The following is a 26537-nucleotide window of genomic DNA, read 5'->3' on the forward strand; positions in this document are numbered from 1 at the left end:
AAGGGGCAGAAGCCTTATAGGGGAGAGTGGGGGCTTGCCACGGTGGTGGGAGAAAAATAGGGGCAGTTAACAAAAACGATAGCCCGCGCTCCTTCCTAGGAGGCAGGAGAGTTCAAACAAAAGAACCAGGGGAACCAGGGGAGTATTAGTGACCTGCCCCTCCCCGCCGCATGGTGATGGCTAGAGAGAAGAGCTCAAGGCAAACATGGGGGGGGGGGAGGGAAGAAGAGTTCAGGAAGGGGCAGACACGGGTGGGCAGAGGGGAAACAAACGGTGAAAGGAGGCCCTCAGTTGCCAAGAAGAGGGGTGGGGATCTTCTTGGGCATATGAGAGCAGAGAGAGGGGAGAGAAGGGGCGTCAAGGCATGCGCCCCCCCCCCCCCGCCCCAAAGGGGGAGGCAGCAAATCCAAATTGCATCAAGGGGACAAAAGCAGCGACGAGCCAACAAAACAGCGCAAGGCGGGGGAGCAGGACTGGCCACTGTGGCCAGAGACCCTGGTCCAGGGTGGCAGGTCGGGGGGATCCCAGCGCGCAGCAGCAGCCGCGGCCAGTGCCAGAGCAGGGACAGCTCTGCGCTGCTCCCCTCGCCGCTCCTTCCAGCAGCGGCAGGAGGAGGTTACTTCTCAGTGTCTGGTTACCAGAAGACACGCCTCGTGCTGCCTGGAAGCGTGTTGAACTAGGGGCTGGACGGGCAAGTACAGCAGCGAAAGCACCTTCTGGGAAGCAGCAAGGAGCACGGTAAGGGAGATGCACGGATTCCTGCATCCCGGGGCAGCGAGGGCCAGTGCTGCCCAGGGCCGAGTGGGGCGCCTACCCTCCCTGCTCGCTTCCTTTAGGCAACAGCTCCAGGCCGTGCGCGGACAAAGACAGGCCGACGGGGGAGGTATAAATAGTCACAGAATCCGGTTGCATCTGGGCCTAGTAGGGGGTGTTAAGAGGGATTCACTAGTGAGTGCTCAGGCCATAGTGCAAGGTGTAACGGCTCTATCCTGCTGGCGCTCTAATCTGCACTCAGTGGCGTTAGCTCTTCCCGGGCACGGTGCAGGGCAACAGCAGCCCGCCAACACAAGCTGCGCCGTGCTCCTTGCAAGCCCGGGCCCAGCGCCAGAGCGCCGCAAGGAGCTCGTCCTCTCCGCCTCCTGCCCGCGCTTTGCCGTTCCATTGGGCGAAGGAGACGCCACTTAATCCGGCGGCCCCGGCCCAACCCCCGTGCACTCCCGCGCTTCCTGGTACCTAGAAAGCCCATGAGCCGCTGCTGAGGGCGCAGGTACCGAGGCTGCTGGCTGGAAGCTGCGTTAGCCCCACTGCATCCACCTTCTCTTCCGTCCTAGGCGGCAAAACCCTTGCTGCAAGCATCGGCTAGTATTACGGGGCAGTTCCTCGTGTTTCAGGGAGCAACAGCCTGACTAGGCTCCTTGCCAGCAAATTCCTGCTTTGTAAGTGTCTGTGCTATTTTTTTTAAAAGCTGCTTTGCTTTAAGTTGCCTGCATGTTAGTAATATAATAGAGAGGGATACTGGGGGAGAAAAATTGAAGCATACCACCCCACTCCATTTAAATATAGTGGGCCGGCAGAGCTTTTTTGAGAGGGCACTCATGGGAACATTGGTAAGTAATCTGATGAATAATTTAATATTATATGTACATGTAAAATAATAAAACAAGGCTTGGCAGCACAACCTATATTGTCGAGCAGCTGCTACCCTGGCTGGGCTGCAGGAATTACTCCACATCACCTTCTTGTAATTTGGAAGAATCAAATAAGAGCACAGCTAGGGTGAAAACATTTCCTTTCTGAATTGTCATCATCAAAAGGCATTTTTATGCATAAGGGTCAGGAAGGGTTTAACTTGCGCAAACTATGGCCAGGCCACTTCTTCAGGACTCAGTTACTAAATTTTGTGGTGTCATAACTCAGATGGATTGCATTGCCTCTTGCTTCCTAGATAAAATTGTAATGGACTTGTCAACACTTTTGTAGGCGGCAAGTGACTTTTTTTGCTTCAGCATTTAATTCTGATGTAAGTTTATATTTACAGTTGTGGATACAGTGGGGGTGGGGAAGAAGTACTGCAAAGTGTTGCTCAGTGGTTTTAAAAACAAACCATGAACAGGATAATATACTTATTATGAATTAAGTGTAATCACTCAAAGTTATATAAACCATTCCTACGCATTTACCCATACTTGCAAAAGTTCTCATTTTTACAACCCTAATAGATTATTATAAATTTCTTGGGGATACTCATCCTTTCAGATCACACGATTAAACAGGGATTTTACAGTGGAATGTGTTCTGTAACAGAAACTTCAGTTGTTACTTAAGAGTTGAAAGTATTTACATTTAAATTTTAAAAATTGGTGATATATTACAAACTTGTATAAAGTGCCTTGTAGCTACCTCTTTTTGCATCACCTCGTTCAGTAGTTAAGTACACTGAGTATTTCTTAGTATTCTGAAGCTCTTGTTTTATATAGTGACATTTCAGACAATTCCCTAAACATTGTGAAATCTGTTTGGTTAACTCTTCCGCTAATGAAACATTCTACTATAGTTAAGGTGGTGTCGCTACTGAAAATGTCTGTTATACATTGAACCTTTTTTTTTGAAATTTCTAATTAACAAAAAAGTAAAGGTTCTATAACAAACTAATAAACATAGCAGAACATTCATTGAGTCTTGCTTTCCTATTGGATACCATACACATCTAACTTCTAGGAAGATGGATACTGGCCACAGAATACCTTATCCATGGTAACATTGCTGAACTTTTGAAAATAAAGGGAATTACTTTTAATTTGAGTTTTAAAAAAGATTTTCATTGAATAAAATCTTTTGAGTTGGGTATTTCTGTGTAGTTAAAAACCAGGTGGAGTTCCTTGAGCTTTTCTCTCTTCTGTCCAGCCACTAGCTGCTAGGGAAGTGTCTTATGTGAAGGCCATTAGGACACACCCTCAATTATATGAGCTATTTCCCAAGGCTTGAAAAATTTATCAGATCTACCTTCCTTAGGACTAAACCTACATAGAGGATGAGACTAAAGATAAACTTGAAGCTAGCCCTGTACCCAGGGCTGCTGGTAAGAAGTAGGAGCTGTCTCTGTCTTTGAACTCTCACTGTTCAGGCAAAAATAGTTGTTTCTTTTCCCCTAGCAGCTGCATTTTCTCCATCTCTGTCCTGTTTTTTGTTGTTGTTTCTCAACTCCAGTGCCTACTGCTGCTGCTTAGAGCTTTCTCAAGCAGCAACAGAATGAAATTGACAAGACTAGGTATTTGCACTGCTTCTACTTAATATCCTCATACCAATTTCACACTAATGCTGTTTGAAAAAGCACTGAATAAGTAGCAGGGCACTGGAGTTCTGTTTGTAGACTCAGACAACACTGTTACATTTGGAAATTCATCTTCATGACCATAAGGGGCAGGTTATTTTTATATAAAATCTTAATTCTTATGGTTCCTAATTTATGAGGGAGAGTTTCCTTGTCTCTGGTGACTGAAATTGTCAAGCCATGGATACCTCTTGTACAAATATTATTGCAGTAGTGACACTGGTTTCACCCATTCTACTTTGTGATTCTTACCCATACTTATCACAGATGCGTTTCTTATATTCTCCCTCTCTCTCCCCCCTCAACACACATATACCCATACACACACTCTTTGGATCAGAGTTTGAGAGTAGTTGCTGGCAGTCTTCAGAAAGCTGGTTGGTCGTATTGTGCTGGCTTTCCTTATTTCCAGCTACAAAGTCACTTTAAAAAAACAGCTAAACTATATTAAATACTTTCCTAATATTACTTTCCCATGTAATGATCATGGTACTTGCTACAAGACAGTTATGTGATTATAAATGAAAGGGAACGTGTTTGATTGCAAATGGTAGAGTTTGTCCACGAGATAGTCTCTCTATTTAGATGTGGTCCATCCTAGGAAAATTCTTGAACATATAAGAGGTATAATTGATGCTATGTATTATTTTTGTATATGTTAAAATAATGAATGCAACAGATTTGAGATTTAAATTGTCTGAGGTCAGGAAATTCAGACTTTGACTTTCCACTGGAATTGTAATGTGTTACTTTCATGGGCTTTGTGCATTTTGCTGGGTCTTTCATTCCATGATCCCATGTGTGAATACGTATAGATTCCACTTAGCTGATTGTCACAGGGGCTGTATGGTTTGTCATCTTAGGCTAGTTAGGCCCATCTTCCGAGTACTGATTGGTAGTTTTATAGATAGCACTTATCAGATAAGTGAATTTAAATACCTAGGATCAATGGTTGTTGAATATGGTACCCTCCCGAGTAATGCCCAGCATCGTACCAAAGCTGGTTGGTACAAATGGCAGGAGATGTCTCTGTGATAAAAAGATGCCAATAATGTTAAAAGGTAGAGTGTTTAAAACTATAACTTGACCAATCCTATATGTATAGAACAGAGACTTGCCCAGCCACAAGAAGAGAAATGATTATGCTCTCCAACATGGAAATGAAGATGTTGAGATGGTCAAATGGTTGGGCACTCTGTGATAGGAAACAAAATGAGATTGTGGGGGATCTAATATGGGTTGCCTCAACTGAAGACAAATTGAGAGAGGTGAGGCTATGTTAGTATGGGCATATCTAGTGGAGACCCAGGAGTTATATTGGTAGGATGGCTCTTGCAGTGATCATGGATGGAAGATGACCAAGGGGAAGGCTAAAGTCTCAGAACATTGACCAGATATCAATGGACCTTAGGGAAACCAATTGTATAACAGCCAGGCATACAAACATGAGTTTTGGAAGAAGACTATACAGGTTGCTGACTCCAGAGAGAGAAATGGCAAGAAAGAGGAAGAAGACTACTTATCTGATAAACAGTATCTCAGTCACATTTTAATTCAACCGTTTTAATTTTGTTTCACTTTTTAAAAAATCTCTTCTGCTCACAGAGAGTGACAAAGCTGATAAGAACTATCATTTTCTGTATTTATAAGTCATTTTCATGCTATTAGATCCTTGAATTCTTCAACATTATGGGTGTAAATCAACAATTCCACTGGCTTAAATTACCAGTTTACACTAGCTAAAGATTTGGCTCATGGTTAATATTTTCAAAAATGGCCTCAAGTTGCTTCATCCATAATTACATAACCAAGTATGCAATTTTCAATGACCAAGTTTTTTTTTGCCTTCAAAAGACTCATTTGTACATAAAAGTTTATTGTCAGGGCAAAAATGCTTGTCTAATTCTGCTTCTGATGTCAGTGAATGTGTAGATGATGATTAATTTTAAACCACAAAAAATGTATTTTATTTTTTTAAACTTGTATTGCAGGAGGATTTTTTTCCACTGAGGTTATATTTGGAACATTGCACATTTATGGACCTAGTACTGCCACATTTGCCCCAGTTTTCTAACAATTCAAATAATACAACATTAGCTAGCTGAGTGGGAGAGCTACGTTCTGTTTGTTCTGCATGTACGTAAGGCTTTGTAGCAGGGTTCACTACTTCCTGCAATGCCTCATCTGGGGATTAGCTCGCCACTGATCAGACGTCCTTTCCAGCAGTCGCTCAGCCCATTGTTTTAATATTACCTTCTAGGACTCTTGGTAGTAATCTTTTTTTTGTTACTTGTCCTTCCATCCAGGTCACTTTAATTCTCCACTTCAGGGGATGGGAGGAATGGCCGTTAGTGTCTTTCTAGGCAAGCTGTCCCAGTCAATTCTCTGTTCCACAGCCAAGGCTGTGCCACTTTTCTGATGGCTGGTAGGGGAACTTAGACTTTGCTCTGTTACAGGTTCTAGCCCAGAGATCCTATGCTCTGCAACTATGATCTACTTCTAGACTTAGCTGCTACTTCTGAGCTCCATTCTACTTTCTCTCTCTGTCCCCACACCTCTGGGTTTACTACCCATCAGAGATTCCTCTGCTCTGTGGCTGCTTCTCCAACCCTGTAATATCTAACCAACATCCCTCCTGTTGACTATTTCCCCCTGCCACAGGTGCCAACTTTTCCTGGTGCCAGTGGGTGCTTTACACTGCTGCTTGCTGACTCCACCCCTTGCCCTGTCCCCCCCTGCCCTGCCCCCATTCCAACCCCTCCCCCAAAGTCCCCATCCCAACTCTGCCCCCTCCCTGCCCCTATTCCAACCCCTTCCCTAAAGTCCCCACCCCAGCCCTGCCTCCTCCCCTGAGCGCACTGAGTTCCCTCTCCTTCCCCCTACCTACCTACAGCTTGTTATGCCACAAAACAGCCGTTTCGCAGCAGCAAGTGCTGGGAGGAAAAGCAGGGATGCTGTATGCTCAAGGGGGGAAGGCGGAGGTGAGCTGGGGTGGGTGCTTATCTGCCAGTAGGTGCACAGCACACACAATCTTTACCCGTGAGTGCTCCAGCCCCGGAGCATCCATGGAGTTAGTACTCATGCCCCCTGCAAGTCCCTTTTGTTCTCTGCTTCTTAGATTTATTGAATCCCTGCCTGTTCCTGCCCAGGTAAGCTTCATCCTTAATTAAGCCTTATTGAGCCTTGGCTCCCCTCCAGGGGCAACCTATGTGGTTAATTGGCCCATCTAGCATACCTTGACCCCTTAAAGACTGCTGTGGGTGAACACTCCATCACAGGCTCTTTCTATGCAGGGCTTTTTTGCACCAATGTAGCTACAGCACCAATGTAGGATGGGGCATGCACTCATGGAGTTTATCTACATTATTTGGGCTGCTACTCTGAAACCTGTACACAGATGTAGTCACACAGGTGCAAATTTCCCAATTCTAGATAAATCCTAAAACAGTAGATACAGTACCTGCAGTTCTACATATTCATTTGTATGACAACATGTGATGATGGGGTGTACAAATGTCATATTAGGCAGCAAGGGTTATTAGGCTAATAGAGGCCAAATCAGCCCCATGCTGTGGCATCTGAAGCTGGCATCATTCTTTGAGGGAGGAGTTAAAAAGGGAGAGCCCAGCTCAGCTGCTGCCTTAGTAGGAGGGAGAGCAGACTTTGAGCTCTTTCTGTGAGGAGAGAAGGTTGGCTGGGGCTAAGAACTGGGAAGACTGCTCTTAACAGGGCCCCTTCCAGGTAAGGGATGAGTTTTTATTTTATTTTATTCATGTATATTGTAGATTTCAGCGGGTGGAATTCTTGTACTGGACTTTTTTGGGTAGACTCCATGTATATTTTGGATTTGGGAAGGAGTGGAGCTGTTATGTGGCCTAGCCTAGAGGGCTGTGTCACGTCACCTGGAAAAGTGTTGGAGGCTGGGCAGAGCAGTGGAAGACCAGGAAGAAAACACAGGAAGAACAACTAATGTGCCATACCAAAATGGGGCATGTTTCTACATACTAATTAAGGAACAGATTTGGCATATAGTATATTTTTAATTGCAGTATTACCAACCAGAGCTGTGCTATGTCTCAGTGATTTATGGAAAAGATAATATAATCATAAATGTTCAGCAGTAAGGGGCAATGACTGAAGATTAGTTAACTTTTATTTAGTGTGTGATATCTAGGTTTGACAGTTAAGGACAGAGTCAAGTATATTTCCATACATTCCCTTGTACATTTTATCTTCGTATCAGATTAAAGCTCAGATAAGCGCCAGTTGCTGCATATATATTCGTACGTGTGTAAACACAGTAGTTACTTTCATGATTTTTGAAGTAGGCCCTCCTAATAATTTAGTGTCATCTAAACTATTATGTCATTAATAGTAAATTCCTGTCTTTACATAATAAAATATATAAATGAAAAATCTATTTTTCGAGTACTACTGTAATGGTACAGAATTCTGTGTTTTGGATTATTACTGTACAATTTCTATAAAGATGTTAAAAATGTTCCCATTTATATAATAATGATATGCTGCATTGCTTTGTTAGCATTCTGAATTAGTGTCCTGAAAATTAATGTACTGAACGCTCCATGGAAGGCTAACCACTAATGTGTCCTCAGGATCAATCTATTATTAATTGTTTGTTGTTTGTTTGTGTTATCGTAGCACCTTGGGATCTTGACTTATGGATAAGGCTCCTTTGTGCTACGTGTTGTACAAACACAAAACAAAAAGACAGTCCTTGTCTCAAAGACTTTACAATCTAAGTATAAGACGAGACAACAGATGCCTATAGAGACTGTTGAGGGAATACAAGGAAACAAAAGACAATAGCACAATGGGCTATAGCAGTGGTTCCCAGGCTTGTTCCGCTGCTTATGCAGGGAAAGCCTCTGGCGGGCCGGCCGGTTTGTTTACCTGCCGCATCCGCAGGTTCGGCCGATCATGGCTCCCAGTGGCTGCGGTTCGCTGCTTCAGGCCAATGGGAGCTGCGGAAGTGGTGGCCAGAACCACTGGGCTATAGGCACGCCAATCACCTAGCTCTGAATGAGAGGTGATAGGGAAGGGAAGGGATAGGCCGTGAAGGGCCTTGAAAGTGAAAATAAGTTGCTTATGTTTGGGATAGAGACGAGAGCTGCTGGAGGGATGCAAAGAGAGGGATCATGTGGTCAAGTGGCGGGCTAGAAAAATGATCTGTGCAGCTGCATTATAGAAGGATATGAGCAGGGCAAGGTTGCATTTGTCAGGGCCAGAGAAAAGGATGTTGTAGAAATGGAAATGTGACCTGATGAGAGTTTTAGATGTGCGGATGGATAGGAAAGGCCATATTTTAGAGATGTTGTACAGAAGAATGTGAGAGAGTTATATATAGCCTGGGTGTGAAGACCTAGAGAGAGGTCTGAGTAGAAGATAATGTCTAGGTTATGGGGCTGAGTGACAGGCAGGATTTTGGTGTTGGAAAGGGACTGGTAGATGGGAAGATAGAGATCTGGTTTAGTCATGTTGAGTGTGAGCTGAAAGCTAGACATCCATGAGGAGATGTTAGAAAGATGTGCTGAAAATTTAGTTTGGACAGAAGAAGACCAGTCTGGTATGAAGAGAGAGATCTGTGAGTTGTCAGCATATAGATGTTGTTGAATTGGTTTATGGATGAGATTACTCAGAGATAAAATGTAGTGGGAGTAAAGAAGGGGACCAAGGATAGAGCCCTGTGGAATCCAGACAAAAAATGGGGAGTGGGGGAGGGAGAGAGATTAAGATCCTCTGAAGGACATGCTGAAGGAGAAATTGGTGAGGTGGGAGGAGAACTGGGAGAGGACAGAGTCATAGAGGCCAAAGGAGGACAAGATTTCAAGAAGGGTATGGTTGACTGTGTCAAAGGTGGCTGACGGGTGAAGGAGAATGGAACACTGGGTTGGAGATTTGTCTAAAAAGAGGTAATTAGAGGTTTTGGAAGGAGCAGTTTCAGTTGACAGCAAGGTGAGGAAACCAGTTAGTAGAGAATCTAGGATGGAATTGGGGGAGGGGGACTCCAAACTGCAGTTGTAAAAAGGGGCTTTGAGATGAAAGGTGTTTGGGGAGTCACACAGAAACAAGTTTTTTGTTTTGTTTATTTTTTTGGCTTTTTGTTAAGATGGGGGAGACTAAAACATGTTTGTATTAGGAAGGGAAGAACTAGAGAAGAGTAAGCGATTAAGGAGCTTTGCATGGCAAGTGATGAGAATGAGTGTGAGGGAGAACAGGAAATGGGATCACTAGACTGGTGGAGCGGTTAGAGGAGGAGAGCTGATAAGACTTCTGTGTCTGTGACCAGGGGAGAGAATGGTAGAGAGGGAAGGGAAGGCGAGCTGATGGGATTAGAAGGGAGTTGGAAAATTTTAGGGGTAGAGGAGACCAAGGTAAGCCATCTTTTTGTAGATCAGTTTCCTATAGGAAAACATTAGGTAAATTTTATCTAATTTCCACTCAAACAACAGTTCATTGCCATTCTGTTTTCTATCCTCTAAAATCTCTCTCCTAAGTATAGTTGAAGAATCCCACTCTTTTCAATATCAGCTTAGAAAGTTGGTTCCTATTTTCAAATGTAAATGTCTGTCTTGGCTGTTTCAAAGCAAGGGTTTTCATGCAACTCAAACAATAATTTGCTATTTAGTTTTATCTGTATGGCTTCTTGGGGTGTTCATTTGAATGCTGGTAGGCAGGTTTCCAGAGATTCTTGTTTTGCCTCTTCCTGAGCTTTTTGTCTACATTCTCTTTTCCTTAAAAATATGTCTTCTAGTCTATTAGTATAGACGAGTTAGATCTTACTATATTTTCTTACGTGACTAGTCCTTACGCAAGTGGGTGTACCATTGAAGTTGGTGTGACAGATTTCTGTTACCAATCTGCGTGAGGCATCAGGTGATCAGGCCGAGGCCACAGGATCGTTAAGGGAGGAGATGATGTAACACAGCAAGTGTCTAAATTTTAAAGCATTATTGATAAAATAATATAACAGCGGAGAGTGCTGGGTGGGGGGGTTCCCCACGTCACTTAGAGGAAGGAAGAAAGTGTTAGTGCCCCAAGCCCTAACCCACTTTCATACTCTCACACACACTACATGAGGCTGGCCAGGCATGGGTGTAACGCAAGAAGAAGAGGGGGAAGGGTGAATGGGAGTTCTGTCCTGTGTGCACAGGTCATCCAGGTCCATGGTGATCTCCAAGTTGCTCCAGCTCTCAGGAGGGTTTTAAGTCCGGGGCTCCTTGGTGCTTCGTTCAGGGACTTTTGCTCCTGGTGCCCTCTGTGCCAGTCCAAACCAGCTTTCCATGGTGTCTTCAGTTTTCTCAAAACACCCCGGCTCCACAGATGCAAGGCTCGGCTCCCTCTCTTGCCATCTTGCTGGTGCTTTCAATCTCTGCAGTCTTAGACCTTGTTTTCTTCTTTGTGCAGTTGGGTTTTTCTTTCTCATGGCTGCTCAGGCACATTCATGCCCCTGTCTTTCTCGGCTGTCAGCTAAGTCTCAGCTGTGAGCAGCGTCCTTGGGCTAGGGCCATTGTCTTATCGTTGGACTGAGCTTGCTAGCTGCAGTGTTGAGTTAACCCATTTTCTGCTCTCTTTCTCCTTCCCCCTTTGGCCCTTGCAGCTTGCAAAAAAATCTTTCACTCTTCACTCACACCTTTGACCCTCCCCAAAATGCTTTGCGATGCTTGCAACAGCGTTAGCAATATACAATGCTGATCTGCCTTCCCCAGGGGACCCCTTGAGGGAGGGGACCATCGGGGTGTGACATTGGTGGGACCATTCATGTAATACGAATGCAGGATTGGGCTCTTATGACAATCATGCATTGTATAGCACTGAATAACTGGACACAAGTTGTTGACCCCCAGCCCCTCTACATTTTCAGGTGTATGGGGAACAACTTCATGAAGAGTGTGAAAAGGTAACATGAATATTGGGAAGGGAGGGAAATAAAACAAACATTAGAGGAAAGATTGAAAAAAAAAAAAAAACTAATGGTGAGGCAGATCAGAGAAAAGGGGGAAAGAACATGCTGTCAAAGAGGAAGACTGAACAGATTTCAGCGGAATGAAAGATGAGCCCAGAAAAATAAGTTATAGAAAAATCTGCATAACAGTAAAAATAAATTAACGTTTTGTATTCATTTTAGTGAATTTAACATTTAAAAGATGTTTTTGACTGAGAAATATTCTGAATTTATAAAAAGGAGCCCAACATTGGTGCAAAATAATCCCTCTCACTACTTCAGGTCTGTCTTATGGGGGATGTGACTAGAGGAGGTAAATGTTTGTAATTTTGCCTTTAAAAAGTCTCAGGCTTTTCTTTCAAAGCTGAATGTCAAGCTGCTTCCCTCCCTAGTGTCCAAGTGCAACCCCCTTTCAATTAAAAAGGGAAAAAGAGTCACTGCATGGCTTTTGCCCTCAGTTCACAGCAATGAAGAGTGCACCTCAGATCTCACTTGAATCCCTGCAAATAATTGTTTTTCCAAAATACCAAAAGGCATTATTTCACACCAAAAAAAAAAAATTTTTCAAGTTAACTAGTTACATTTAGCTAAAATTTTACAATAAAGCAAAAAAAGGGGTGGCTTTAAAATGTGTATTGATAGTAAGGTAATCAATTAAGGTAGTCAATTCCTAATCCAGTTTAACTGGTTTGATTTTAAAAAACATCACCACACAAAACACTTACTTTTCTCAGTGCAGTTTCAAAATGTCCAGTGATCATCCACCTAGAAAATGTAGGCTAATGTTAATAACTTCAGCGAACACCTTTAATTGTAGTTCATTTCCTCGGTGCCTATCCAAACAGAGTACATATACTTGCATCCTGATTTGTTTTTGCCCTGTTAGAAAATTATCTTGCTATACATGTTGCTATAAGACTAGTGTTAGCTTCATAAACTGAGCCCATATGTGCTAATTAAGGGTCTGATTCCAAAAGATGTTGAACACCTGCAACTCCCACTGACTTGGATGGGATTTGCAGGTGCTCATCAGCTTTACAAATGAGAAACTAATTTAGAAAATTGAAATCCTCCCCTGACATGCCTAAATAATTACTTATTGTGAAATTACTGAACGGGTGGTGTCTGACTGTGCAGATCTATGTCCAGTTTTGGAGTAAACAAGACAATTTTTATATCTCTCAACTTCCTCCTACAGTGTTTATTTGGCTGGAAAAAATGGCCGATACTAAAGGATAAATGTTAAGATCATAGTAATCAGGGTGGATAAAAAAAATAAAAAATGAGATTTTTTTTAAATTTGAAATCAAATACAACTTTATTAAAAACTATTTAAATTAAATTTGAAATAACGACAACCTATGTTAAGGTCTAAACTTTTTATAATCTATTAAAATAATTTAAATTAAATGCAAAAATAATTTAGTAGTACATATTTGCTGCCAAGTTTTAAAGAGAGTCAAACCACTGACCTGGTGGAAGGCACTTGGTAAGTACTTGGAAAGAGAGTATGAAGTGCTAAACTAGCTTTTGTCGGCAATTGTTGAGAGAATATTTTCTTCACTACAGTTTATTCAACTAATTCAGTTAACTGACTCATTCATTCAAATTAAGAATCCTCTCTCCCCCCTCAAAAATAGTAGGAAAGCTTGTTTTCATCTTCCAATCTATGAATAAAAACAAGGTGTGAGATGATGAAATCTACTGGTTCTAAAATCTTGAAGGACATGGTGACCAGAAATAATCAGTTTACATTTATTAACTACAGATAATAGTTCCTTTGTGTAATAAATCAGTTAGTTTTAAATGTAAAATAATGTTTTGATCAACTTTTTTGATAAACATTTTTTCTTATCTATTCAGCACATTTAATAAATTATTTTTAACCCCCCTTTTTACTTGCTGGGTATTTCCTTCACGGGGATGACTGCAAACAGCCATTAATATGTAGGATTACCTTTGAGTCATGATAATACTTCATTAAACTTCTATTAAATTAGAAAAAACAGTCATAGGTTGATTGTCTCAATCCTGTCTGTCCACCATCACAACTGGCACCATAATAATGCAGTCTCATTAGAAAGGCTAAAGACTGAATAGGCAGGGAACCTGGGGTAGTAACTCCAGGTCAGGGCAGAAGCATGTTGGCAGGGCAGTGTGAGAAAGCTTACACTGTCTATTCCTGCTCAGTCTATAGGGACATCAGTCTGGAACTTCTCACCATTTTAAATTCTCCTGAACATTTCTTTAAAGGAAATGAAAACAATATTAAAAATAGGCACAGCTATTAAAACCAATGACAATTTATAGTAACAATCATCACAACAGTCTACATGGATTGTCTATTTTTCAGTCATCTATTTGGGAGACTCACTTTTTATTAGTTATGCTGATTTAAAATGGAATGCAAGGCAACCTGATTCATGGTAATGGCCTCATATAGTTCTTCAATACAAAACATCACAGATTGGATTACGTCTCTTCACGGGTTTTACATCTCAAACACTGTCTGATGGCAGTGCATAGAGCATTTCACACTTATTGACAAGCTTTACTGTTTTTATCCATCTGTTAACTAGTTACATTTAGCTAAAATTTTACAATAAAGCAAAAAAAGGGGTGGCTTTAAAATGTGTATTGATGTCCTTAAGGTAGTCAATTCCTAATCCAGTTTAACTGGTTTGATTTTAAAAAACATCACCACACAAAACACTTACTTTTCTCAGTGAAGTCTTTGGACTTTTACTTAAGTAGAGTCTTCTTCGATCTTATTTTCAGAAGAGCAAGTGCTCGAACTACTAAGCAATTTGAACCTAAGGATCAAAGTCCTGGTGTCCTGTTAGTTGTGGATGTGACCTCAAATCCTCTCACGACTTAAGATAAAAACCTTTGTGCTAATGGTATCATCCCCTGAACTCATGTACAGTTACTAGAAACTAATTACTGTCTTGAAGTAAAGTTGTACTTTGGATAAGTCTCCCCAGCTGCAGGTCACTTCAAATGGGGCTTCTTATTCTTAACTGAGGACAGAATTTGACCCTTGTATACCAGAATTATTTATTCAAAAAAGGAAGATGGAAAATAGTTGGCACAGAAGAAAGACAAAGCGGAATCTAGACACTAAACACTGTGGAGCTAGATTTCACTAACTACTGAGTGTTAAATTGGTTGCATTCTCATGGGGATCATGCAGTATTGAAGTGGCCTGTGCAATGCTAGCTGGGCACAACCATTCTACAATGCAGCTGGGTGGCTAGAGTCAAATTTGAGTAAGGGCCTTAGCTCAGTCCCTGCTCAGTGCTTTAGCCAGTTGCATGGCCAGATCTAGCCTGAGTCCTTCACTGCCTCTAGATCAGTAGTTCTCAATTTTCTCAGACTGCTGTACCGCTTTCAGGAGTCTGATTTGTCTTGCATACCCCAAGTTTCACCTCACTTAACTTCTTGCTTACAAAAATCAGACATAAGTGTCACAGCACACTATTACTGAAAAATTACATACTTTCTCATTTTTACCATACAATTATAAAATAAATTAATTGGAATGTAAATATTGTACTTGTATTTCAGTCTGATAATTGAGTCTGTTTTTAATTTGTGAGCCTTGTTTGAAGCCCAAGTCCTGCTGCTCAGGGCTGAAGCCCTGCTTGCCACCTGCTACTGTTGGCCTGCACTTGCAACCCCCCTAAACCCATCCTGTGGACCCCCTTGGGGGCTGCAGTCCCACAGTTTGAGAAACACTGATCTAGATGAGTTGAGTACCCTCAGTGGTGCACGTGCCCCTGGTTGAGAACCACAGCTCTGGACTACCAGATACTGGCCTAATTGGCTGGAGAAAGAATGAGCTGGATTAGAACTGAGGCTGAGTTCAAGAGGCTGGCCTTGTCTCCTGTTGCTGAAGTTGTTGTGGACATGGTGTGTAGCCTCTTTTCTGGACACCAGACCTGATGTGGTTTTGCTGAGCAGAGCTAAGGCCACTGCTTAGCTAACTTAACTCCTTCCCCTTCATTCATGTGTAGCTGTTCAAGTGGCTAAGAATAGCAGGGCTTGTGCTCATCCATTAAAGGAGCTTTGTTGTGGCTGAGGTGTGGGGAAAGGCACAAATAAAACGGAAGGGAGTTTTGGTTGCAAATAGATCCTGAGATAGGGAAGAAAGATTTTCTTCTCTTTGCATCCTGTCTGGTTTTTATCATATGTTTTAAGTATTCACTTGGAAGAATCATCCCTGTTAAGGTTGCATTCATTAAGGACTTGCTTACTTAAACCCTGAAGAAGTTTGAAGTCAATGAAAGAAAATATAGAAAACTTGTATTTGTGTTTTGTTTTTGATTGGCTTTGTGTGTACAAGGCTAGTAAACAATGGTAGTTAATCAGTTTGACAAATGGAAAAAAAAAATGACAACTTTCCCCTATGTATTTTGGATCTGTCTTTGCATTTTGAAGTACATATGTGCATGAAAGAGGGCGCCTCCTGACCCAAAGACACAAGTTAAAATAAATCTGATCTTGTTTTGTTCTGAAGCTACTTGTCGCAGTGCTGCTTGAAAATGAAGGCAAAACAAGAACTTTCCATCCCCAGTTGTCTTGGCAGTATTGCCTAATGGATAGAGTAGAGGACTTAGGAGATGTGCGTTCTGTTCCTGGCTCTGCCACTATTCTACTCAGTGACCGTGGGCAGGCTTTCTGTGCCTCAGTTTCCCCATCTGTAAAATAGAGATAATGATACTGACCTCCTTTGTAAAATGCTTTGAGATCTATATATATTGAAAAGCACTATACAAGAGAGAGGTGGTGGTATTATTACTGGTAGCAGGACACAGTTTCTCATGCTGTTTCAGAAGGCTTTGTGATATCTTATACATTTTGAACCACTTGGGAAGATGCGAGCCTTATTAAATGAGATGTATACATAGCAGAGAGGGACATCTTCAATTTTTCAGTTTAGTATGTTGAAGAATCAAAAGTGGAATTCGGCTTTAGCTGGTATCTTTTGCACTGCTGAAAGGTTAGTAAGTATTTTGATTTACTTTATTTTCTGTTGGAAAAAGTTACATTATTTCACCTGTTTATTTGTGGAAGGTGAATGTTAAAAATATAAATTTGTCCTGTATGCTAAATAACCTGAATATATTTTCCCTTTTATGTTCATTTGTTTTGTTTTTTTATTTTCTTGTAAATGTTAATATATGTGTATATATTTGGAGCTCTACTGGTAGCTGTAAGTTTGAATTATTGTCCCTGTGAATTTTTATTGATCCTAAACTAGTTCCTTCAGCAGAATGCTTTACATTCTGCATGTTTTGCTTAACCCATTGTGTGACAGATTGAACTATGTGCAGCATAATACAAATAACTAGTTACAGGCTGGCTCTGAAGAATTTCAGTGCTCCTCGGTTATTCTTTAAGCACGATCCAAGCCCTGTGGAAGTCAATGGAAACACTCCCATTGACTTTGGATCAAGATCATAGATCTTCGGGTGATTCTGTTGTACAGGTATAATTTGCAATTGGACAAGAGATTAAGAACAAGACACTTAGTGGTGGTTTATGATTTCAAGTCTTTAGTCAAATTACAGCACTTCAGGTTCCTGCTCATGCTATTAACTGTTTGAAATATTTGGAATATAGTGGAATAAACCTGTGTCTAACTGCATAACTTTATGTCCATTTTGCAATGTGTGCCTTGTATAGTAACTGATTTATTTTTGTAGTCCTTTACAATTAATACAGATAGACTGCTTGTGCCGTCAATAACTTTTTTAACTATCTCAAACTTGGAGAGGAATAAAATTTTCTCTCAGAACTTGCAATAGATTTTTTTAATGTATATGTGCTAGAAAAGTGTACAAAACTTTATACATCATCTACTATCAGATGATTCTTTGCAATGCATAGTTTATTTTTCTGATTTCAATAAATGCTTATAATTCTCATGTCATGCCTGTTGGGTCATCTGCCCTATTTGGGCCCATGATAGCCCTTTTTTTTAGAACACTGTTTACTGTGTCTGTGTGTGCACCCCTATATAGACCACTCTGCTTTCAGTTGGTGTTTATAGGGCATTGTTACTTCCTTTGGCCGATTGCCCCCCCCCCCCCCCCACGGCTTGCCTTTCTTTCTCTGGAGTAAAAAATGCTTCCCCTCTCCCCCTTCCTTTTCAGACATGAGGAAAAAAAAAACACAGTGAAGATCAGGCATTTTTGTTTTACCATGAGATAAAGTTGCAGAGGTCCACTCCAGGTTGGAGGTATAAGGTTGACCTCTGTGAATATACCTCATAGTAAAACAGAAGTGCCTGGTCTTCACTGTGTCTTTTACTTCAGGAAAACTCATGCATGTTGGTTACCCCAAGGTTTTTTTTAAAAAACAGCATTTTTAGCAGTGAAGACAAGCCCATACAGTCTATTTCAGTATTTGGTTTTCCAGGAGTATTCTGTTCCCTGAAGTATTGCATGTAGGGTGACCAGATGTCCCGATATGGTAGGAACAATCCTGATATTTGGGGCTTTTTCTTATATAGGCTCCTATTACCCCCCACCCTCTGTCCCAATTTTTCACACTTGCTATTTGGTCACCCTAATTACATGTAAATTGGTAATCTGCTCTGTGATTTAAGGGTATTGATACAAAAGAATTTAATTGCCATGAAAGTAAAAGGTAGTCCTTCATTGCCAGCCTAGTTTGAGATATCAAGGTATCTTTAAGAAGCATACATACTGTACAAAGTGTAAATTTCTCACACCAGTAATTCTATAGCAGTGGTTTTCAACCATTTTTCATTTGCAGACCCCTAAAAAACTGGAGGTGCAGATCCCTCTGGAAATCTTCGACGTAGCCTGTGTATCCCCAGAGGTTGAAAACCATTGTTTATATCAAGCAAAAAATCATAATTGGATGCTTCAGTATGGTTTTACTTATAATGTGTATCTGCAGCAATTAAGGTGGTCCTTTATTAGCATTTAAAATCACCCTCTTTCCAAATACATATAAGATTTTAACTTAAGAACTAAATAGTTATGGACCAAGTTGTATGAAGGTGTTGATGGTGATACTAGAAAAGGCTTCACAATCTTTCAGATTTGGGTATATACTGTTTTTGCAGGAATGTCTCTTCATAAATCAGTGGTAAAATTCTTTCTCTTAAATATGTGAAGATGCATTTTTTTGGTAAAGTAATAGATGAGTGAAATTTGCTTTATTGGATAGCATGTGATAATTCTCACAAAATCTGGCCGTTCAGTGCATTAAAGAATCTGCAGTAAGGAGTTGTGTTGAGATGCCAATGCTCCAGGACCAGCACTAGGTACTTAGGCACTCTAAGCCACTATTATCATGGTGGCGGTGGTTCTGGTGGTGGTGTCAGGAAGCTGTTTCAGCTGATGGGAGAGCGTACTTGGGCCAGAGCCATACCGGTGTGGTGGTTCCTGATCTTGGTCAGTATGCTACTATTCACAAAGGAGCAGTGCTAGGGTACCCTTAAAAGGAGATATTCCAGCTGGTAGCTAAGGTGGGGCCAAGCAGGAGCAGCCGGTTAAAAATAAATAAATAATTTTAGGTGCCATCCTATTCAGCCTACCCCTGACAGCGACCCAGTGATTCCCATAGCACCTATAACATTCCTGATTTAAGCATATGCTGGGTAAGGGCAGGAAAGAAATAATGTTTGTAGAGGTATTAACAGAATAACTGTCTCATCCCCTTAGTTTTTACATTTTAAATAGTAGCTGGATTTGTCTGGCTGTTCATTGTGACTTTTGTGTGTAGGTGTGTGTGTCTGAACAGTTAATTGAGTCTGATTTTGTTTCTTTATTTTTATGCAGCATTTTTGCAAACACAAGCCCCAGAAAACTAGCATAGAAAAAAAGAAAATACTGATAGAGAACTTTGTGATTTTTTTTTCTTCACATGTATCAGATACTTTCTGTGTGATAAGGAAAAATTGTAGCTCTAGGCTGATGCACAAAGGATTATTTAATCCATAATGAAGAAAATGTAAAGGTCAGTTGAACAAAACCGATAGGTAAGTTATTGCTATCAACCTAGAAAAACTAGACTTTTCTGAAAATAGTGGGAAAATATTTGTTAAAATGCCCTAATAGAATGTGCTTCTTTAAGATTATGGTTCTCAAGTTTAGAAACCACTGATTAATAATATAATGGGTAAAGTTGCCTTGGAAACCACTGTTTTTTAAATTGACTAGCACATAGATGTGGAAATGAGCATTACGATTTTTGTCAGCATGTTCGTTGGTGTTCCAGCTCAAATTTCTCTATCTTTAATTCTATTGAATGAAAATGGTGTGCAGAATGTCAGTTCAAATATGTGCACAATCTTTGTTTCAAAATGGTCTTGATAAATGACATGTTTTCTTATTCTGCATGTTACCTTCTTAAGGGGGTTCCATTTTCAGCTTACAGTTAAAAAATAATTAATATAAATCAACTTTTTAAACAACTTTTGTTCTCAATTAACTTCACAATTCCAATTTAAACAAACAAGGCTGTTCAGTATCTATAAAAAGAGTTCACTTAAATGCTATTATTAGTAATTATTATTATTAATAAGGGACATTACAGAAAGACCATGCATAAGGCACTATTTTCATAACTAAAACTACTGAATTCTCAGGGACTAATATTCTGAAGTTTACCATTTATACTTGTGAAAGGTTGACTTTGTTTAGATAGCCAGTATATTTAAATGTCTGACATAGGTTCCATTTCACTTCTTCTGTTTCCAAACTGCTTTTCTCTTTCTTCCATGTTATATTCTGTATGCACTCTTTGGGTGTAATGTTGGCCTTATTGAAGCCAGTGGGAGTTTTGCCATTGACTTCAGTGGGTTCAGAATTTCACCCTTGGTGTATTTTGCCCTGGTGAAGTTGACGCCCTCTGCTCTGGGGAAACCATAAGCAAAGTTTTCCCTAGTACTTTCTGTAGCGATGTGATATAACTACCTTAAGTGGAATACACTTGCACTAACAAAAGTATCATTTTTAAAAAGTAAGATTTGCATTGTGTTAAGATTTGCATTGTCTAGTTTTCTGTGCTTTTTCCTCTAAAGATGTAGATGTCTGATTCTGTAAGCCACAGCGTGCTTTCAGCTCATTGGAATCAGTGGGCATTGGGGATGCTAAGGATCTTGTAGGGTGATACTGGTTGTTAGCTACTATTTATTTACCATAAACTACTGCACTGAGCTGAATTCTCGAGTAAATTGTCGATCCTTGATATACAGTACTTGAATATATATGGGAAAAATATAGGTTTCATGATTTAGAAATAAATCACATTTTATAAAATGTGTTCAATTACATAAAAATATAAACCATATAAAAACAGCATAAGGAATTGCTTCCATTTATTCTCTTTATGGTCAATTCATTCTCAGACAATGTAGGCTGATTTTTGCCTGGTGTTGGAAGATGCTAATTTGTTCTTTTTTTAATTCACTTGGATTCTAGAACATATTGTGTTCCCAGAACAAGCATTTACAAGTTAGAGATTCATTATGTTTTCTGAAGTGATTTCACTTCTGCTGCATAAAATGTGTGAAACTGCTTCCAGATTAACGTGACTACTAGTTTACAAACGGAATGCTTAATTATTATTCTGGCTATTGAAGAAAGTTTACAGTAGGAGTAGAGGTACATGAAGTGCTTTGATAATGGTTATACATTCACTGAAGTTGAATTCTCCATTTTCTTTTGTAATTCCCTAAAAACAAAAGAGATGCTGATGATGGCAATATAATTTTTCTAGTTGTGCACCTTAATTCTTTTTGAATATTGGACGTTTTACTTATGTTGATTGTTTCTCTTCCTTTCCATCATAAAACATTCCAAAATTCCTGCACTTCTCTGCAGAGGTCATTTTGAAACCACTATGAACTAAGATACTAGGTTTACCAAAACCATAACTGGAAATAGCAAATCCAGTAAGGTGGTGTGTCTGGTAGTGAAGGCAATTGTACTTCAATGATACACAGGTAAGGATTTCAAGGTCTTTTGTTTAATTGAGTAGTTAAGATTGGAGAAAATGAGGTGATTTGAATGCATGGCAGAACCTTTTAGAGGTTACTAGCTTCAAGACTTCAGCAGGTTTTTGTGGTGTCTATATTATCTATCTCCATAGCATCTGAGCATTAGGCAACACCTCTGCACCCTACTTTTCTTTCCTGTTAACAAAACAACTTATTTCCCTCTAAGATGTTTCTTTTACAGTTTTCTGTGCCTCCTCTCCGGCATTGTGGTGAAACAGAAAGACGAAGACCAACACTTGTTTAAAAATGGCTTTGTGACCGTTAGTTTTCAGTTCAATATATCATAGAATATCAGGGTTGGAAGAGACCTCAGAAGGTCATCTAGTCCAACCCCCTGCTCAAAGCAGGACCAATCCCCAATTTTTGTCCCAGATCCCTAAGTGGCCTCCTCAAGGATGGAACTCACAACCCCGGGTTTAGCTGGCCAATGCTCAAACCACTGTGCTATCCCTCCCTGTCAATTTGAATTAGGAGGCATGGTGACCTTATTCAACATGTCTTTAAAACATCTGTACCGTGTCCTTTTCCCATACTATTGAAGAGACTGAAGTACCTTTGTCTAGCACAGGGATTGGCAAGCTATGGCACGCGAGCCAATTTTTAATGGCACGCTGCTGCCTGCCGGACCCAGGCAGACAGCAGCGTGCAACTAAAAATCTTGCCTGGCCCAGCCCACTCTTTTCCACCCACTGCGCTCTCCTTGCAGGGCAGGCAAGCTTCCTTTTCCCCCCGCCTCTTCCCCCAGCATGTGGTGTTCCTGCCCCTCCTCCTCCTCCCTCCCTGTGGCCGATCAGCTGACGGCCCTTGCTATGGAGGGGGAGAGGTGAAAGTGGGGGAGACATAAAGGCGGAGCCGCAGCACCTCTCTCTGCTCCGGGGACCTTAGGGAAGGGGGGTGGAATCAAAGCATATCCCCGCCGTGAGCCGCTCAGGGCAGGGGGCTGGGAGCACCCCCACGACCCCTAGCCCACACCCCCAGCCCTCTGCCCTGACCCCTACACCTCCTCACACACCCCAGCCCCTTTCCTATCCAAACAACTTTGACTGACTTGTAGGTACTGCTCCATTCTCACTCAGCCCATATTTTTTCTTGTGACTGAAGCTCTGCTGGTCCTGAGGAAAAATGGAGAGGCTATACCTGTTTAGGATTTAGAGGCAGTCCTGCATTCAAACAGTGTTCTCTAAGAATGTCTGACACACAGTCCTAGTCTTCTGCCTCAACAGCTAGGAGGTGGAGTCCTGCACTTCAAAACTACCCTTCTTCACTTTTTGAACTACTCTCTTGTCTGTTACCTTTATCACTGCCTCCCCTTGGTGATTTGTTGACCATCAGTGACCCCTCTCTGCAGCATGGCTGGATATAACAAGCATTCATTGTCTGTTAGGCCACTATTCTTCTTGCATATCATTCTTGGGTGGTAATCGGGGGTGCAATCAGAATTTTTCTAAGAAGGTTACTTTCCATGTCCTTATTGAGCTGCCGTATCCCTTTCTGGAGTGAGCCTGGAAGTGGAAGAGGCAGTCTGAGGAGATGGTGGCCTTGGGTTCTGGAAAGCAGGAAGCTGGGTCCAGGAGAGTCTCAGGGGCTGCAATCTGAGGAGTAAGCCATCTTCCCCATCTCCAGGTCCCCTCTCCTCCGTCTTTCCATGCCAGAAAGTCTGGAGAGACCATGAATTTGTGATAGCCTATGGCAGAGGAGGTCCCCGGCTCTACCTCCTTGCCCTCATTTATGCCCCAGGTGGCAGATTAGAGTGCAATCCTGTTGGGCAAATGGGATTGTAAAAAGGAGCTGGACAATGAGGAAGGATAGCTAGTAGTGGTCTTTGCAAAAAGGAAAAAAGCGAATTTGTTTGCAAAGCGTACTCAGTGGCTAGTTCTGGGCTGGAGTTCACCTGTCAAACATTAGTAGTGGGAAGTTTTAGTTGTGCTTAGGATGTTTTATGGCAAAAGCAGCTGCTTCTGCTCATAAGTACTTGCCTACAGTTGAGATAGGTACTAGGTATGTAAATTAGTAAGTACATTTAAATATTTCTATACACTTTCCTCACTTATTTTCCTCTAACACACACACTTCCCAAGGATTTTTGCTCCTATCTTCTTCCCGACTTTCTGTACTGATAATATTACAACCAAAATAATTAATCTAATATATTGTTATCCCCAAACATTATACGCTCAGCACCAATTCTAATTGTAATTAGTGTTTTATTCTAGACAGTCTGAATTCTAACATGGGTGAAACATATTAATTTTACTCTTTTTTTTTTTTTTCTTTTTTATAGAGTAAAAAATGGCATTTCGTAAGGTAGTACAAGGAACTGTCCTCATTGGAGGAGGTGCCATAGCAACAGTTTTTGGCCTCTCTCAATTTTCTCAGTATAGAAACAAACACGTAAGTATTAATTACGATTTCTGATAAAATATGAAACTTAAAATCTGCTAAAGCGTATGTTAGGTTTATATGAATAGCTTTGTTTGGATATGAATGCCAAGGGCCTCTGAGCTTGATTTGGTTGGAACTAATTTAGAGTACTGCATTAATGACGTTTCATTGCTGTAGATCTTTGAATAGTAAAAAAAAAAATGGATATTATTCTCGTAATCATTTTAACATTGACGCTTTAAACTTCCCATAAAAATGCTTTTGAAAACTTCCTCATCTCCTGTTGAGTTCAGGTGGGATAGGTTTTTCTTCACCAGTACGAGTAACAGAATAGAGTCTGGCCAATATTTTCAAACTCGGGCTTGTCTACATGATCCCTGGTGCACACTAAAGGTTCCCTAGTGGGCTCTAATGTAGTACTGATTAAAACAGCACTGTGTTAAAATGCATCAGCAGGATCTACGTGGACCAATTAATGTGTAACTCGTTAGTGCACTTTAGAAATGACATCCCTGTAGAGTGCATTACCCCACGTGTGTAGATGAGCCCTGTTCAGCAATCAGATAAGCAATTGAGTGTTTTGATTTTCATGGGTGCTGAATATTCTCAGTTCTCTTACTTCAGAATGGGAGTCCTGGCTGCTCAACACCTCTGAAAATCAGGCCACTTACTTTGGGGACCGGGTCCAATTCCCACTGAACTTAATACAAAGATTTCTGTTGACTTCCATGGTTAGGTGCCTAAATTTAGGTACCCATCTTTGAAAACTTTGGTCATTGTTAAAATCCAAGAGGCAGAGCAGACTCCTTTTCCCCCCATTAATTAAAATGTTGACAAAACAAAATTCTAGAATGGGAAAGGCTGTCTGTAAGGATACTTTTGGACAAAACAGACATTTAAAAAAACAAACAACCCAGTGAGTTGCTGGTTTCACTTTTTGGATCGATTCCTAATATTGTAGGAAATGGTTGCATTTTCTCCTTTCCCAAAAGGAGGAGCGGAGCTATTCGCCTCTTCCCTCTTTCCCCAAGGAGGCTCAGGAGTGGAGCCAGTATGGGAACGCTTGTGTGAACAGAGGGTTTATGGGGTGTTTGGACTGGTCTTCAGCAGAGCTGGTGGTGACTTAAGTACCAGTCAGCACAATCCACTCACCACTCTGCCTTCTATGCAGATAATTGTATACAGTAACTGGCTTTGTGCAGTGCTGTGGATTTATAAATATTCTGGCCTGGCCTGGGCATCTGTGGATGTAGAAATTTGCCAGGTGGGCTTGCCCTTAGTGCGGGTTGCAAGCCTGGCAGCTCCCCTTTTCAGAGTCTCTGCCATTCACCAACTTTCTGTTAACTCTGCTCAGTCTGAGTAGGTAGAGTGGGCAGCGCTCTGATCCCACTTGCCCCAGTTTGGGCTTGAAAATAGAGCCTGATCCCTAGAAATCCTTTTGAATTATATCCAATTCATTTAGCAAGGTGGATTGGGTGCTAAATTTGTATATTGTTTGTCACAATATATGTGTAGCCAGCTGCTTGCTTTAACCTGCTTGCAATATAATAGCTTGCCATGGACAATTAACATCTCATCTTTTACTGTATGTTAATTTTAAATTTGCTTGATTTGAGTGATAAAATAAGATCTGGTTTTGGTTTTAATGGTCTAATGTAGGAGCAACAATAGTTGACTGTAGACAGCTTTCATTTAGTTCCAGGAATACTTTGTCAGTAATAATCCAGAAACTTTTCCATGTGTGTATATAAGTGTGTGTGTGTGTGTGTATATATATAATAAGAGATCGTGCCCCATGACATGAGTAAAGTTGGAAAAAGGATAGTCCTGGATCCTTGTAACTTCAGATATAGTGTAATAGAAAGTGTAAAAATTGTAAAATAGCACATTTGGATTGTATGTTCAGTTCAGTTGCTGCATCTGTCTTGTACTAGTTGGTGTTTATGTTCCAAAGATTCCCTGGGGTCTTTATCAGGAGTCTGCCTGAATTGGTATACTGTAACATTTTAAAACTTAGACCTTCAAATAAACCAGATACATAGGATGCTTCAAATAAACCAAATACATAGGATGCTAATACCAGTCAGGATTGCAACTAGAGCCAGGCAAATTTTTTTGGGCAGAGAAATGTCAGTAGGAAAAAAAAATTGCCCCGCACCCTCCCAGTTGATATATTTTAATTCTTCATTTTGAAACAATATAGTGTTTTCAGGTTTGACAATAACAAACAGAACACAAATGGTAGAAAAAACTCAAAGAATCAAATTGACTAGAAAATCTAAAATATTTAATTCTGAGTCTACTAGCTCTAATTGTAACAGATTAATTACATACATGGATTTTTATGAAATTGATGTTCCAAAATTCAGGGAATTGCTCCCTTCTCCATTAATACTCGAAATCATATGGAAACTTATTTTCTGAGATGGATGTGACCCTAATGGCCAAGTGAAACATTGGCTTGTGACCTGATCTCGGAAGCTACTGCAAACTGTGGGTCGTCCGAAAAAACTTCTCTGAAAAATTCTAGCATATTTATAAGCAAGGAGTGTGACAAGTGAACAACATATAATTTTTCATGCTTCCGTGTTGTAGTGACTTGCACATTTGCTCTGTGATGTCCTTAAAAATTACTTCCTTAAACACCCAATGGAGGGCAGCAGGTGGGACAAAACTGGAGGGATTGACAGAATGGAGAACAGCTCATTTACAGTGTTGACATATCTAAGCTGTGAGCATATCCCACAGCACAACTGTCCTCTCTTTAATAATGCCTGCCAATCAAATATATGGTAGGGCAAAGGATCTTCCCATCTACA

At 40.9% G+C, this 26537-nt stretch overlaps 1 protein-coding gene across 11 annotated transcripts in view; it reads left to right on the forward strand.

Moving 5' to 3' along the window:
• The first annotated feature begins 324 nt into the window (after window positions 1-324).
• Window positions 325-26537, forward strand: part of GPD2 (glycerol-3-phosphate dehydrogenase 2) — a 173054-nt gene continuing 146841 nt past the window's right edge. For 2 of the 11 annotated variants that reach the window (XM_043505135.1, XM_038421519.2), the window contains exons 1-2: window positions 545-738; window positions 23618-23727. In XM_043505135.1, the coding sequence (XP_043361070.1) occupies window positions 23626-23727 (102 nt within the window). In that variant the 5' untranslated portion in view covers window positions 545-738; window positions 23618-23625. Of the gene's footprint in view, window positions 739-1157; window positions 1437-6886; window positions 7073-19160; window positions 19293-23617; window positions 23728-26537 lie in introns of those variants that run through there. The other 9 variants (XM_043505133.1, XM_043505134.1, XM_038421518.2 and 6 more) reach the window with 7 other exon arrangements.

The sequence above is a fragment of the Dermochelys coriacea genome, chromosome 11, assembly GCF_009764565.3.
Source record: "Dermochelys coriacea isolate rDerCor1 chromosome 11, rDerCor1.pri.v4, whole genome shotgun sequence".
Taxonomy (NCBI): Eukaryota; Metazoa; Chordata; order Testudines; family Dermochelyidae; genus Dermochelys; species Dermochelys coriacea.